At 43.2% G+C, this 15167-nt stretch overlaps 1 protein-coding gene across 1 annotated transcript in view; it reads left to right on the plus strand.

The window, feature by feature from the left end:
- The window catches only part of GUCY2C (guanylate cyclase 2C), a gene marked incomplete at both ends in the record, with an annotated part of 57349 nt that overhangs the window by 18303 nt on the left and 23879 nt on the right, over nt 1–15167 (plus strand). The window contains 9 exons of the mRNA XM_084254579.1: nt 1246–1357; nt 3595–3676; nt 6170–6275; nt 7834–7896; nt 8433–8504; nt 8961–9065; nt 11045–11131; nt 13117–13249; nt 14930–15067. Of these exons, the coding sequence (XP_084110705.1) occupies nt 1246–1357; nt 3595–3676; nt 6170–6275; nt 7834–7896; nt 8433–8504; nt 8961–9065; nt 11045–11131; nt 13117–13249; nt 14930–15067 (898 nt within the window). The remainder of the gene's footprint in view (nt 1–1245; nt 1358–3594; nt 3677–6169; nt 6276–7833; nt 7897–8432; nt 8505–8960; nt 9066–11044; nt 11132–13116; nt 13250–14929; nt 15068–15167) is intronic.

Raw genomic sequence — 15167 nt, forward strand, 5'->3', positions numbered from 1 at the left:
TCCATAATGCCATCAATTATCCTATATGCCTTCTAAATATGGGGAAATCAGGAACTGATTTTCAAATATAGCGCTGTAGATAAGTCACTCCACATTGAGTATGTCTCAGTAGAGATCTTTGTTTCACACCTTAGTAGGAATTATTTCCTTCAACTTTTTAAAATTTAATTACTCATTTATTGTAATTAAAGCCACATTGCATCATAGCATATAAACTTGAGGTGTGCATCATTGAGATGTATGAGTTATTTCCTATCTTCAGTATCCTCTCAAGTTAAGAATAAAGTTTTGAGAGTGTAAAGCTTCTGTCTAGAATGTTCTGAGGGGATGGTGGTAAATTTAGAATTGCCGCTTTTCAGATGTCTTTTACAAAGTTCACTTAACACATGCAAGAGTAATTTAAGGATATATTAAAATATCCATTGGTAGATTACTTGAAAAAGAAATCTTTTAATCTAAAAAACCTAATTAGTGTCATGTACAGGGATGAGTGTTAGAGCAAAAGGCATGGAGGAGATTTGAAAATTATGTTGACAGAACTTAAGAAATATAGAATCAAAATGTTGTCATCCTGTGACATGTATTTACTAACAAAATATACATTGAATTGGCACACATGTCTAATAAAATTGCCTTCCAAACATTTATCAACTAAATCACTGCCCCCCTGTGTTCTCCATATGACTTGTCTTTAAGATAAACACCATTTAACCAGTTTTACTCAAAGGAACAACTCATCTAAAAAAAAAAAAGTAGCATCATTTCAGAACCTCTTGACATGTATAAAAATGGATAATGAACTTTCACTGTGGTGAATTTTCTCAAGAAACCATTTTCAATAGCAACTTATGGGGAACACAGGAGCTTCACTCCTTGTGTGACTTGGAACAAGCCATTTACTTTCTCTTGGCCTCTGTCTTAACAGTTGTAAACTGAGAGACTTGAACTAGTTGTAAACTAGATACTTGAACTCTAAAGGCCTAAAGAATCCATGTCAGGCAGTTTCTAGCCAAGTGTGTTATAATGAAGACAGAAAACTAGTCCACCACCTGGAGCTTAAATCCACGTTCATGCTGTGAGCTAAGAAGGGGATCCCAACCATGCTCCAGCTGCTTAACAGTTACCTCATTTCACCCAGGTGCCTACTGTGAGATTCAACTATCATTGGGCAGGACAGTCAATGTTCATTAGAATCCATTCTAAAATGTCATTTTCTGTTACCTTCTTTTTTATTCTTTGACACAGTATGAATGTCTTTTAAAGTACGAGACCCACGAAAACAAGACTATCTGGGCGGATAGCAAACCCACATTCATCTGGAAGAATCATAAACTTCCTAATGACATCCCAGGCCAGGGTAAGATATCCTCAATGAATTGCTTCTGGAAAGGAGAGTAAATAGCACAGTTTATGGAATAGCCTGTGGGTTTTGCTTTTATTGTCTGAATTATAATTGTGAAATTTTTCCCTAGCAAATGAATGATAACTATAATGCTGATGAAAACTGAAAATATCCCTATATTAATTTAGCTCTATGTTTACAATATCTTGTACTACCTTTTGATATAAATGACTATAGAAAGATAGCTTTGATGGTTGACAAAATGAACAGTCATGTAGTCTTACTCCATTTATATTTTACTGCAATTAAACTCAAAGGATCTATATTTTAGCAAATACTTGATGTCATCAAGCTGAGCTTGATCTCTGATGTCTCCCTCATTCCTGCATAGGACACATACTTGGGTTATAATGATGGTTACCCGCATACTGAAGACGAGGACCCATCAAGCCATGCATAGCTTGATGGTTGGGGGGAGGTGGTTGCAGTGCAATTCTGCAACACCAACCATCAGTGGGCGGGGTCAGCCAAGTGTCTCCTGGGAAACAAGGCCTCAGGACAGCCTGTCCATGTGGAACTTGGCCAAGACTTGCCACAATGAATAGTAAGTAAGTCCAAGTTACTAGTTTATTTTTAGGAGAAACAGTTCAAAGTTGGACAAATATTTACGTCCCAAAATGCAAAGGTACAAACAAAATGACTTGAATATATACATTCATGAATGGAGCATCCTACGATCAATTTAAATTAAATTTAAAGGAAGGTAAATGACTTGGAAAAACTTAGGATATGTAATAGGAAAACACAACTTTTTATGTAATGAGATTCTAACTGTAAAACAACGTAGAGGACATTATAAGAAATGTATGTAAGATTATAAAGAAATATGTTAAAATGTGAACAGTGGTAGCTCTGAGTAATAGGAACCTGGCAGATATAGTTCTGTTTTTTTTTTTTAACTTTTTTTTAAACATTTTTAACATTTGCCTTAATACTACAAAAATTTTTTATCATTTTTAAAAAGATGATAAACTAGAAATATTTCTATCCCAGACAGATACTGACTAAAAGGTTGATCTAACTTAGAGAAAACAGCCAGGTTGAGTGGGCTCACTTGGGTTAAAACTGTTAACTGTGCTTGGCTTCATGAATCAAATTTCAGAATGAGCCCTGTGCTTTGATTCAACAGCCAAGAGCAGTTCACTAAAGCCCAGAGGGAGGCTGATACTGAATGATAAGCAGTCCTGAGCTGACTTCAGATTTGCTGTTAATGGCTTTTTAAGTTGCTGTCTCTTCTTTAGCAAGCTTTTAAAATTAACTCTAGAACCATCTTCAAGCTTCCTAGGTTTTAATGACGGACAATGCACTTTTTCTTCCTGTTCTCATCCAAGGTTCCCCATCTGCCTCCAGGGTTATGATAACCAACATCCAGCTCACCTCTTCTCCATCCTGCCTCCCACCCACCTCCAGTCCAACCCATACCGCCTCACAAATGAAGCAGAAACCAGTTGTGTCATTGCAACTTTGATTGGCAGCTCCGCTTGACCTGATGAGTCAAGTTTTGGACTTGATCCAGCACCACTGACACCATGTCCCCACCTCCTTCTCCTGCTTTATCTTCCCTCCTACCTAAATCCCTTCCCTACCACCTCAGCCTTTTCTGCTTAAAATACTGTCCTGCCACTGGATGCCACTGGTCCTTATTTATGCTACTTCCTCTGATGAAATTGTGTCACTCCCCCATACAACTGCTAAGAACCACTCATCCTCAAATATTTAATTGGAATTTCACCTTTCCCAAGATTTTTTCTTAGCATTCCAGGAGATTGTTTCTACATCTTTCTATACCATACACTCTATATGCATAGGGCCCATTCTTCACTCATGTTTCCTGTGGACAGAGGAAAGATGGGAGGAGGGAAGAAAGGTTCATAGATTAATATGAGATAACTGAATGTGTCTAGTCAGCATTAATCTAGTGTTCATTTCAGTCAAGTCATTTCTCTCAGTGTGAATTTCTTCCTCTGTTACATCAAATTTGGTTACTGACCTCCCCTGGGCGTTTTTCCAATTTTCTTCAGGGTCTCAAGGGCATGGGACTTATATTGCCAGAGAAGAGATTAATAAAAGATAAATATTTTTTAAAGTGCTCCCCCTCTTTCCCTTTCTCAAGTTAAAATAGACAACTGGAGTCTCTCACATACTCTGTGAAGGTTTTGACTGAAGCGTTCTCACTGTCTTGTCTGCTGCAGGCCCTCAGATCCTGATGATTGCCGTCTTCACCCTCACAGGATTCATGATCCTGCTCCTGGTAATCGCTCTCCTGGTGCTAAGGTACCATCTCTGTCCTGTTGTGCCCCTCCTTCAGGGTGGGGCGGGAGGCTGGTGTCTGGTGATTGTAGTGTATGTCATGAAGACACCCCTAGGCAGACCTAACTAAGGTCACGAAGACACCTCTAGGCACAGCTGAGATCCACACCAAGGGCTCTGCTCTGACAGGGCATTACGAGTGGACAGATGAGAGCTCTGGAGACAGCTCGACTCAGATCACAGCTCTGTGATTTGCCAGTTGTGCGGTCTCAGGCTTGTTTAGCAACTTAAACACATTCCTGAGCTTCAGTGCCCTCATCTGAAGTGTTGTGAGGAGATGAAGTAAGCTATGTATAGTGACTACCCTATAACAGCCTTTAAAGTTTAAAAGAAATGGCATTTTTGTGGTCTTGGTAGAATTGTCAAGGTCTCTATATTATATGATGTTCTGGTTGGAAGAGGCTTCAAATATCATCTACTCCAAAACTCCTGAGTTAGCAAGGGTAAAAGAGAGTTCCAGAAAGCCAGTGGATGACTTGGAATCATATCACCAGGCAGTATGTAGGGCCAAACCTGAGCTCAGACATCCTGCCCATGAGTCCCATGCTGGTCTACGTGATGTAGATGCACCAAATATCCAGAATAGGGCCGGAGCCATTGTGCATATCAGATAAGTCAGAATGTAGATGTGAGTGAATAGTATGACCTCTGATGTGTGGGTGATCGACACACAGCACCTTCCCTCCTGTGTTCCCTGGAGTACCCCCACTTCCTAAGTACAGTGCTCTCTTTGGTCACGGGCTTGGTTCTGCATATCACTGTCCTTCTTCCACTTCTAGATATTGGGTGTTCCCCAGAGAGTGAGGGATGCCTAGATAGATGGCAGCATAAAAAGAGAATAAAAATTTCTGCTTAGGGACATTAAGAAAGGCATAAAATGAATAGGAGTTTGTCAAGTCACCTCAAGCAAATGCAGACTCAGGGGCATACACACAGGTCAGCAGAAGAATATAAATTCTAAAATCAGATACAAGGGAGCACGAGAACTTGGGGCTGACAGAGGTGGCATCTCAGATAAGTCAGTTGGGAAATGTTGGGATAGTTGGCTTTCAATTGGGACAGAGGGAAAAGAGCGTTCTAGCTGAAATCATACACAGAGACAGTTCATTCCCTGTGGAGCCATAATGGATTAAAGACCTAAATGTGAAAATCAAACTTCTGAACCTAGAAGAAATGAACAGAAAACGGCTTTACAATCACAAGTTAGGAAAGTATTTCTCAGATACTCAGGCACAGATAAAAAGAGAAGTCAAAGAAGCAAAATTACAAACATGGAGGGACCTCCCCAGGTGGTGCAGGCAGTTGAGTGCCATGCTGTGAAGCTGTCCACAGCCTCTGCAGTACGGATTCGACCCCGGCCGGCCGGCGAGGGTCCCACATGGAAAGCAGACCTCTCCTGTCTTGCCCGCTGCTCCCCTCAGCAGTGTATTTCGTCAGTCTGCCTGTTCTGTTCCCCACTCTGTCTCTGGTGAATCCTCTCACCCTCCCATGCCTCTGGCCTGTACCCCAGTTCTTGTATAAATAAATAAATAAATCTTTAAAAAAAATTACAAACATGGGCAAAATGAAATCAAAACCTTCTATATAACAGGTAAAATAAGCAATAAGTGGAAAGAAGTTCTTTACAACACATAAAAAGATGAAAGATTTATTTTGCAGACTATGTAAGGAATTCACGTAAGTTAACAAGGAAAAGTAAAGGAAAATTCAACAGAAATAAGGACAAAATTATGAATAGGCAATTCTATGTATTCTATAAAAGATTTGAAAAGATAATCTCTTCAGTAATCAAGAAAATACAGTGCAAAGTTGCAGTTAAACACCACTTCATAAAACAGCATAGGAAAAGTTACTAAGAATAAGGAGAAAACAGGAATTCTCAAAACAGGAAAGTTTGACAGTATCTGTGGACTTGAAGGTGTGTATCTTCCACAGCCTGAGCTTCCAACTCTATCCCTACTCTGTGTGGGAAATAGTGACAAAATTCTGATACTTTAAATCTTGCGATACTTATAACATTTTCTCTGTGCTTTCCTATTTCTCTTCAGACCTTTTTTTAAGGGCACAGATGCATAAGAGGAGCTGGCTTATTGAGGAGTCTGGTAGATGGCCTGGTTGTGGAAAATTTGACATTTTTGCCTCCCTGGGTTATTGGTTTTACATTTTTTCCGCTTTTTTTCTTCATTTTTTCTTTCTGTGTCATCACTTCAGAGTCTTTGTTATAGTGAAGGACCTGAGAAGGTGAAACAAAAAGAAAGACCATAAAACATATCAGGAACATTCACGGGGTCTGCAAGTGGCCAGCACGCACTAGTTTGGAGAACGTGGGTCCAGTGTTGGGCTGACCTCTCTCACCACATAAATACCAGAGGATATCAAGGGAGAGTCCTCCTAGTGCTCAGAAACTGAATGGCTTGATGACTAATAAACCTGTTTATCGGTTCTGTTCTTTTTCAGAAGATATAAAAAAGAAAATAAACTTCGTCAGAAAAAATGGTCCCACATTCCTCCCGAAAACATCTTCCCTCTGGAGACCAATGAGACCAACCACGTGAGCCTCAAGGTAAGGCGTCCCTTACCTGTTAAGATTACCTGCTAACATTGCCAGCATTCAACCAGGTTGTAGTCACACGTAGGAAATTGCCAAGCAGGGAATCATCTGTTTCAGATCCAGGACCTAGATGTTTGCTCATCCTCAGCTTCCTGTCTCCCTGGACACACCATTGCCCTGAATGTCAGCTTGCTGCTCAACAGGCTCTCCAGGGGACCCTGAGACAGAGGGTTCCCCTTGTTTGCATCTGACCCAGGATAGAAAGGCACACATTATAGGCCTGTTCTAGGAGGAATGTAGGAAAGGGGAGCTTTACTGAGTGTCCCTAAACCATGGCTCCTCATTTGTCTGTATTAGGCACCTCTCACCTATCTTGCTCATTGCTGAAGAAATCTGCTGGTGTTCGCTCCAGTTCTTCCCCTGCCAGGAAATAGCAGCAGCAGCACCATCTCTCTGTCACTCACCCCAGTCAGTGCCAGCCCCTGTCCCACCTCCCCCTCCCCAGGAACACTGGAGTTGAGCTTTGTCATCAGAGCTTTGCTGATGAGGAGCTGAGGGGTTAAGAAATGGGCAGGATGGGCCTCCCCTGGTGGTGCAGCGGTTGAACACTGGGCTGCGAGGCTGCCTGCAGCCTCTGTAGCACCAGTTTGATCCCCGGCCACCCGCAAGGGTCCCACAAAAAAAAAAAAAAAAAGAAAAAAGAAATGGGCAGGATGGCACGCGCGAGTAGGGTTATGGCTCCTCCAACAGCTGACACTCTGTACAGCCTGTGTCCAGATGTGTCCACCCACCTCCTCCTCCTCAACCCTGAGAGGTAGCAGGGCTAGAATTTCAGGAACAAGGCCAGGGTTTCTACCCAGTCGAAGTGTGAAGCTGAAAATCCTAACACCCTCCCTCCACCATATTCTCATGAATTTTTATTCCAAAGTATGCCAGGAGGAGGTGAAGATGCAGCCCTTCCACAGGAAGAATTAGTGGGACCCCCTCAAACAGGGTCACCCCAATAGGATCATGTGACTTGAGTTTCCTTCAGGGGTAGGGGAAAGAGATTCAGTGAATGTTTAACACCTTTTAAAATTAATTGCCAACACATAAACTCTTGAAATGGCATGGAAAAATCCGTATTACCAGTTCCTTTGGATAAATCAGATGCACTGGCAGCTGTAGGCTGAACCCAGAGCTGATAAGGTGGCTGCCCGTAAGCCCCCCACCTGATGTCCTCGCCTGCACTGCTACTTAGCTACAGGCAAGTGAGCAGCTCAGATCACAGCAGGCTCCCCATGAGCCTCTGTCTGTATCTACAGGCAGTGATTCCCCATAGCAAGGGGCTAGGGGAGGAGAAGTAGAGAAAGTCTTCAGCTGAGGCAGGCCACTGGGAGAAAAGTAGAAAACCAGCACCCATGAGAGGAAGAACAGAAAACCCTGTGTTAAGCCTGAGTGTTAGTTACCTGGAAGAAAGGCATTCCCTGGAGAGGGCAGGTACATCCACCTGCTCGAGCCTTTCAACCTCGACAGGCAGTGGGTTGGACCAGGTGTGGTTTCTGTTATCACCAACCTTTCCTTTGACCAGATCGATGATGACAAGAGACGAGATACAATTCAGCGACTCCGTCAGTGCAAGTACGACAAAAAGGTGACTGTGGTGTCCCCTGCTCCCTGGGCTCTCACTCATCAGCAATCTGGCTCCTGACATGGACTGTGTGGGGAAGGGAGTAGAGGCCTGTGTACCCGGGTGGCTTCAAGGGGCTGTTCTGGAGTCTTCCACAGGGATGGGCAGGGCACTGCATCAGAAACTCACAGTCCTGGGCAAATTAAAGAACAGATACAATTTTTTTTTTTTTTTTAAGGAGGGGTGGAAGAGGAAGGAAAGGGAAACTTATAAAAGAGATTCAGAGCAGTCCAGCAACCCTCGTATTCTGGCTCACTGCAGTGGGAATATGAGAATTCCATGTGGGAGTCTTCCACCCGCCCTCCCGTCTTCCCTCTCTCTCCTTGCTCATTTAGTCAATTTAAGAAAACCATCAGGCCAGAGCCTACCCTGTTCCAGGACCAATAAAGTACCGTCACTGCTCTCGGGAAGTTAGTGTAGTGGGAAGACAAGCCCATGACCTCACCGCGGGCAGGCAGGTTCCACTGTGCACTGTCTCCTCAACCCAACTGCCTTTGCAGCGCGTGATTCTCAAGGATCTTAAACACAACGATGGCAATTTCACCGAAAAACAGAAGATAGAGTTGAACAAGGTATGTGTCCCTTGCTGGAAGCTCTTAATTAATAAATAGATTCACTCCATGTTCCCCAAGTGCTGAGGTGTCCCCAGAGGGGTAAGGGAGCACCCCAATTATCAGGGTCATTATTGGGGATGCTGTCTAGGAAACCCTCAGACCAAGAAATGGGTGACTGCTTGTTGAGAATTCTAGCAAGAGCTGTTCAAGGGTACAGTCTGCTGGTGTAAATCTACTGGCCTGTTTTAGAAAAAGGTACTGTTTTGGAGTAGCCAAATTGGTATTGAAATCCCTTGCTAAAAAGGAAGACTCTCGAGTATGATATAATAGAGCTTGGAGTCAGAAGTGGGTACTGATGTTCTGAGGTAGCAAGAGCAACGCATCTTCCCAAAGATCTGAAATCTCTGTGTTTTATTAGTATGTTCATGTTCATGCTGGCACATTCTGACTTAGTAAATAAACATGTTCTCTTAGTTGCTTCAGATCGACTATTACAACCTCACCAAGTTTTATGGCACGGTGAAACTCGACTCAACGATTTTTGGGGTGGTGGAGTACTGCGAGAGAGGATCCCTCCGGGTAAGGAACAATGACCGATTCCATGGGAGGGAAAAATATATGTGCAGCAATTTTAAGATGCTCACTCAATGAAATGACATCAGAGAGTGATCAGGAAAAGGTGGTGGGTCCATCTGCTTATTCCAAAATAGATCACTCAGGCTTTGTCCATCAGTCCTGCTGTATCTTTAAATAGAACAAGCCCCGTGAACATTTTGATTGATTCTGTAAATGATAACTTAAACTGATGCGAATATAATAAACATGATGCTAGACATAGCAATGAATCATACTGTGATTCATTTCATTCCAATGAGACAGAAATTTTAGAAACCAGATAGCTACCTGCTCAGAGTGTCACACGGCCTTTTATCCCTACAATGCCTGGTCCACATGCAGACACGGTGTTTCCAGCTCCCTACCATAAGCAGGACATATCACTCACCTGAGTGGTCCTGGGTTCCCTCCGGGATGGCTTGTTGTGGGTTGAGGACAGGTAGTATGTGTTGCATCGTGAATCTCAAAGCCAAGGCTGAGCCCAGGCAAACTACAGTCCCCTCCCCGGGGTCATCACTACAGCTTCTGCCTATGGCAGATCCCATCAGAACCTACTTTTGTGGAGAAACAAAGGAGAAAATCTCTCCCTAGACGATGACCTAGACATGTGAACTCACTATTGAACCAGTGATAGCTCTTGAGAGAGACAGGGTTTTAACTAAGCTTATTTAATAAGTAGCCACTCTTTATAGTAAAACTCTTACTGACAACTTAATAATAGTTTCTTGTTTGGGGAAGTAAGCCAATAGGAGAGTTAATTTTAATGCAGGTGCTGTAACAATAATTTCCAAAGAAGGGTTAAAGTCATTCATTATTCAGATATGCCTGGCTGGGCTGTGGGGGGCAGGCTGAGTTACAGGGAGTCAGAGTAGCCAGACTCTAAAGTCACTCTTTCTCTTAGGACTTGACATTTTCTGTACTTGTTTATTACTGCTTTTTCCTCTCATAATTTTTGTTCACTGTTGTACCTGCCTGGCACATGATAGATGTTTAATCCATATTTGTTACATGAATGAATCAACGGCTCCCACACAGGTTAGCCCAGGTGGCTGTGTACTGACAAGCTGGGAAGCGACTGTCCTTAGTCTGTCTAGGGAGAGACTTTCTCCTTTGTTTACCCACAAAAGTAGGTTCTGATGGGATCTGCCATGGGCAGAAGCTGCAGTGATGACCCCGGGGAGGGGACTGTAGTTTGCCTGGGCTCAGCCTTGGCTTTGAGATTCACGATGCAACACATGCTACCTGTCCTCAACCCACAACAGGCCATTCCAGGGGGAGTGCAGGATCACTCAGGTGAGTGACATGTCCTGCTTATGGTAGAGAGCCGGAAACACCATGTCTGCATGTGGACCGGGCATTGTAGGGATAAAAGGCCACGTGACACTCTGACCAGGTGTCTAACTGGTTTCTAAAATTTCTGTCTCATCAAAATGAAAGGAATCAGAGAATGGTCTAGCACTGATGTAGAAAATATTTCTAATTTTAAAAGGTCACACAAAAATGCACGAACTCTGTCTTATTGACAGAGGACTTCAGAAACTTACAGGTATGAAGCCAGTGGGTCCAACTGATCATGTGAGCAAAAACAAAAAGCACAAAAGGATTTGTTGACAGCAACTCCCTGTTTACCAGCCCTGCTGGAACTCTGAGGAGACACAGGCAGCCCAGCCCATCTCCAGGCAGGAGCGTCTGCTCGTTCCTGATGGTGGAAGTCCTGGATTTGGGACATGGTGTCTGCTGCTCGGCGCCTGTGGAGGCAGCCACCTTTAGTGCTTAAGTAGGAGAGGAAGGAAATACACATTCTGGGAGCCAGGGCCATGGGATCCCCGTTGCTCCTGAGCCCAGGACTCCTGATTTAAAGGTCACTGTTTGCTATGACAGCATCTCCACCCACCCCACCTTGCTCCAGATCATCCTCTTCTGTTCTCTTTCTCCACAACCAGGAAGTTTTGAACGACACAATTTCCTACCCTGATGGAACATTCATGGACTGGGAGTTTAAGATCTCCGTCTTGTATGACATCGCTAAGGTAAGAGACCTATATAAAAGATGTTGACAGGAAGCTAGTCCAGCAAGGTATCAGCCTCTTTGAGCACTGGCTTCCTTATCAGTAAAATGAGAAAGTGCACCTGTGTCACAGGGTGTGTGTGAGGATTTCATGAAACAATTCACGTGTTCATCTAAATCTACATGTTCACTAGACAGTGACTTTTTTATTAGTATATTCTTTTTTTTAAATTTATTTATACAAGAACTGGGGTACAGGCCAGAGGCGCAGGAGGGTGAGAGAATCCACCAGAGACAGAGCGGGGAGCAGAACAGGCAGAAGGACCAAAGTACACTGCTGAGGGGAGCAGTGGGCGAGACAGGAGAGGTCTGCCACGCCATGTGGGAATCTCCCTGGCCGGCTGGGAATTGAACCCGTGTGGTGGAGGCTGCAGACAGCTTCACAGTGCGGTGCTCAACATGCTGCGCCACCGGAGAGGCCCTATTAGTATATTCTTTCTGCACCCGACTGAAGGCACATTTTCAGTTTTGCTGAAAATAAAAATCATGCAAAGGTGCAGGGGAAATGACTGTATCCTTATGTTTATAAGGGCAAAGGGGAAAAGCGGGCATTGATCTTGCACAAGTCAAGACAAGAGTGAATTTGCATATCCCCAGACACAATAAGAAAAAGGAAGTGGGTGCCAGTAACCAGCACCTCATTCAAGAATGAAGAAAAGTCAATCCTTCTTCACCACACAATACCATTTTGGGGGGGGCCACATTTCACTCCTGTGGTTGAGGCTGAAAACCAGTGTCTGTTCATAATGCATCTAGCCGCCAGAGGGAAGCACAGCAGGCAAAAAACAAGACATCAAGCTACTCCCCCAAACCGGCTTCCCCCTTCAAAATAGAATGAAACTGATTAGATTTTAATAATCTAGCCTAGACCCTTCATTCGAAAAGGCATAGCCATGTTATTCCTATATCTGAATTGAGTGGACAGAGCGCCTGAGGGATCCCCAAGGTCACAGGTCAAACAGAAATACTTTAAAAGAAAAAGGATTTACCCTTTGCTTCATACTTCTTAAAGTTATTGATCAGATTCTTTAGACAATTCCCTTTCGGTGTCAAAACTAGATGCAGTGCTTAGGCAAATATTAACACCTTAATGGTGTTTTTAAAGTGCAATTAGCTTAAAGTGTGATGGTGTGACTCAAAGTGTATGTGACGTGATAATAGGTCATTTTTTTTAATATTTTATTTTATATAATTCTTACATCATTTTTCATTTTTGTACAATGTATGCATTTTCCTTTTGGTTATATTCCCCATACAATTGCCCCCCCTTTATTTTGGCCCTAATCCTTCCTCTCCCCGTCCCCTCCCCCCCGTAGTGTGTCTCTGTTTTATAGTTGCTTGTTGATTTTGATTTTTTCTTTGCTATAGTCTTTTTCCTGATCCCTTATTTAGGTTTTCTAGATTCCTGCTATGAGTGAGACCATCCAGTATTTTTCTTTTTCTTTCTGACTTATTTCTCTGAGCATGATCCCTTCCAGCTCCATCCATGTTGCTGCAAATTGCATGTGTTTATCTTTTTTGAATGCTGAGTAATATTCCATGGTGTATATGTACCACATCTTCTTGATCCAGTCATCTATTTTTGGGCATTTGGGCTGTTTCCAAAGCTTAGCTATTGTAAATAGTGCTGCTATAAACATAGGGGTGCAGGTGTTCTTTGGAATTGATGTTTCTGTGTCCTTTGGGTAAATACCTAGGAGTGGAATTGCTGGATCATATGGAAGCTCTATGTTTAGTAAGTTGAGGAATCTCCAGACAGCTTTCCATTTATTAAAACACTGACGCAGCTGAAGAGCATACTGGAGATGGGCTGGCCAGCCTGGTTCACACAGAGCTGGGCTACTGTCTGTCTCCTCATAATTTTACACTAGCTCTGTAAACAGAGACTTGGTATTAGGAAACCACTAAAACCACCTACTTTCCTTGTTTTCCTCTGAACAACCGCAGGGCATGTCATATCTACACTCCAGCAAGACAGAAGTCCATGGTCGTCTCAAGTCCACGAACTGTGTGGTGGACAGTCGAATGGTGGTGAAAATCACAGATTTTGGCTGCAATTCCATCTTACCTTACAAAAAAGGTCTGTAATGTATGAATGTCTTACTGCTTTTCCACTTTTTAGATCATTTTCTCTCCTGGCCACTTAAAGTGCTCAGGAAATGGTGGGATTGATCCAAAAATAAACACTTGGAGCCTCAGAGGCAACAGCAGTAAATTTCTTAGTAACAGAAAGAAAAGGAATTTGTGAAAGGGAAAGGACTTCTCATGTTGAACATTTACCTGTCCTCTCTGTACTTCAGGGTTAAGCAGCCTCAGCCATCTAGTACTCAGCTGCCCCATGCCCCAGACCCAAACACTAAACTCTGCTCCTCATTTACTTTGCAGGCCGCTAATTTTCCCTTCATAAAAGAAAGTTACATTCTGCCCCTATTTCTCCAGTCATGTCAAGCAGAGTACAACTCAGTACATGCTTGTTGAAGACCTACTGTGTGCCAAGTTTGGTTGGTCACATAGTGGAACAAATCTCCCTCCTCAGAAGGATGACTTCCCACCATATGAAATTAGATGAACTGAAGGTCAAATCCAACCATCCTGAACACCACCCACTAGCAGTATCCACTAGCTATTGGCTACCTGAAATTTTAGCCTAGGTAATTTTACTTTCCTTTCTTAAGACCCCAAATCTGAAAGAGTAGTTGCACACGAATCCCTAGTCACATGGTTCACAGGACAGAAACTCAAAACAGGAGTGGACATGTGGATAGAAAAACAAATGAGGAAAATGTATCTCATCAAAAACATACACTATTCCTTACAACACAAAGTTATTTCAGTGAAACTGTAGAAGGTAAAAATCCCAAAAAGCTTACCAGGACCTTGACGACCTTGGAAAATTGCAAGGGTTGGAAGAAAATCAACTGTCTGCCCTGTGGTTATTACATAAGACAGGTGATAGTTGTCCAAATCCAAACACAGGACTCAGGAACTGTGTACTGGACTAGGTGGAAGCAGAGGGAGTGGCAGGGCAGCAGGAAAGTGTGAGTAAATTGTGTGCAGTACAGGAAGCAGAGAAAATTGTGGGAATCAGAGAAAACCCATCTGTGGACAATAGCTGACTGGGAGGCTGCCATGGTGTCACATCTGGGAACTTTCCACGACTATCTTTGTTTTAATTGCTGCCTTTATTTTCCTTCTGTGTATATAATACTTTAAGTAAATACAGATATAGAATATAAATTTAAAGATATAGAAATGTAATTCTATAATACAAAGCGTGTTTTATATTACATAGTCACGTTTTAATATTACATTAAAAATATATTATTTCCTATTACAAAGATATGTGAGTACATTTTTTATATCCAGAGCTTTTCATAAGTTTGTGCTGTATGTCTCCTCAGCTCTTGCGTCCCCAGCCTCTCATATTCTACTGCATTCATTCCACGAATAGTCACTGAGTACTTCCCGTACACCAGGCCCGATTCCAACTAGACCTTGAGAGTTTGGGGACTAGGGTTCTAGCACTTTTAGGGATGTCATTGTATTATGACCTTATCCAAACCTTAGCATGATGCCATCTGCTTGGAAGGCAAGTGTGCATTGTGCTTCTTGGCTCCAGCATGAGGCCAGAGGCCTCCCAAATGGGGGCCATGTAAATCCCAGGCCTCTGCAGTCCAGGGCACTTGGGGTAGGGACTTAAGAGCCCAAGTACAGGTTGGAAGCTCACCGCCCCCACTTGCAATCTCCATGCTGAACACAGACCTGTGGATGGCCCCAGAGCACCTCCGCCATGCCAGCGTCTCTCAAAAGGGTGACGTATACAGCTACGGGATCATCGCTCAGGAGATTATCTTGCGGAGAGAAACCTTCTACACGCAGAGCTGCCGAGATGAGAAAGGTGAGAGGCGTCCCACCATGCATCTGCCAACCTGCCTGCAAGGCCACTGAGATCTGGGTCTGTCATGCCCACCTCTCAGTCGCCTCCTCTGCAAAATTAG

Source organism: Talpa europaea (genome assembly GCF_964194135.1).
Source record: "Talpa europaea genome assembly, chromosome: 15".
Classification (NCBI taxonomy): domain Eukaryota; kingdom Metazoa; phylum Chordata; class Mammalia; order Eulipotyphla; family Talpidae; genus Talpa; species Talpa europaea.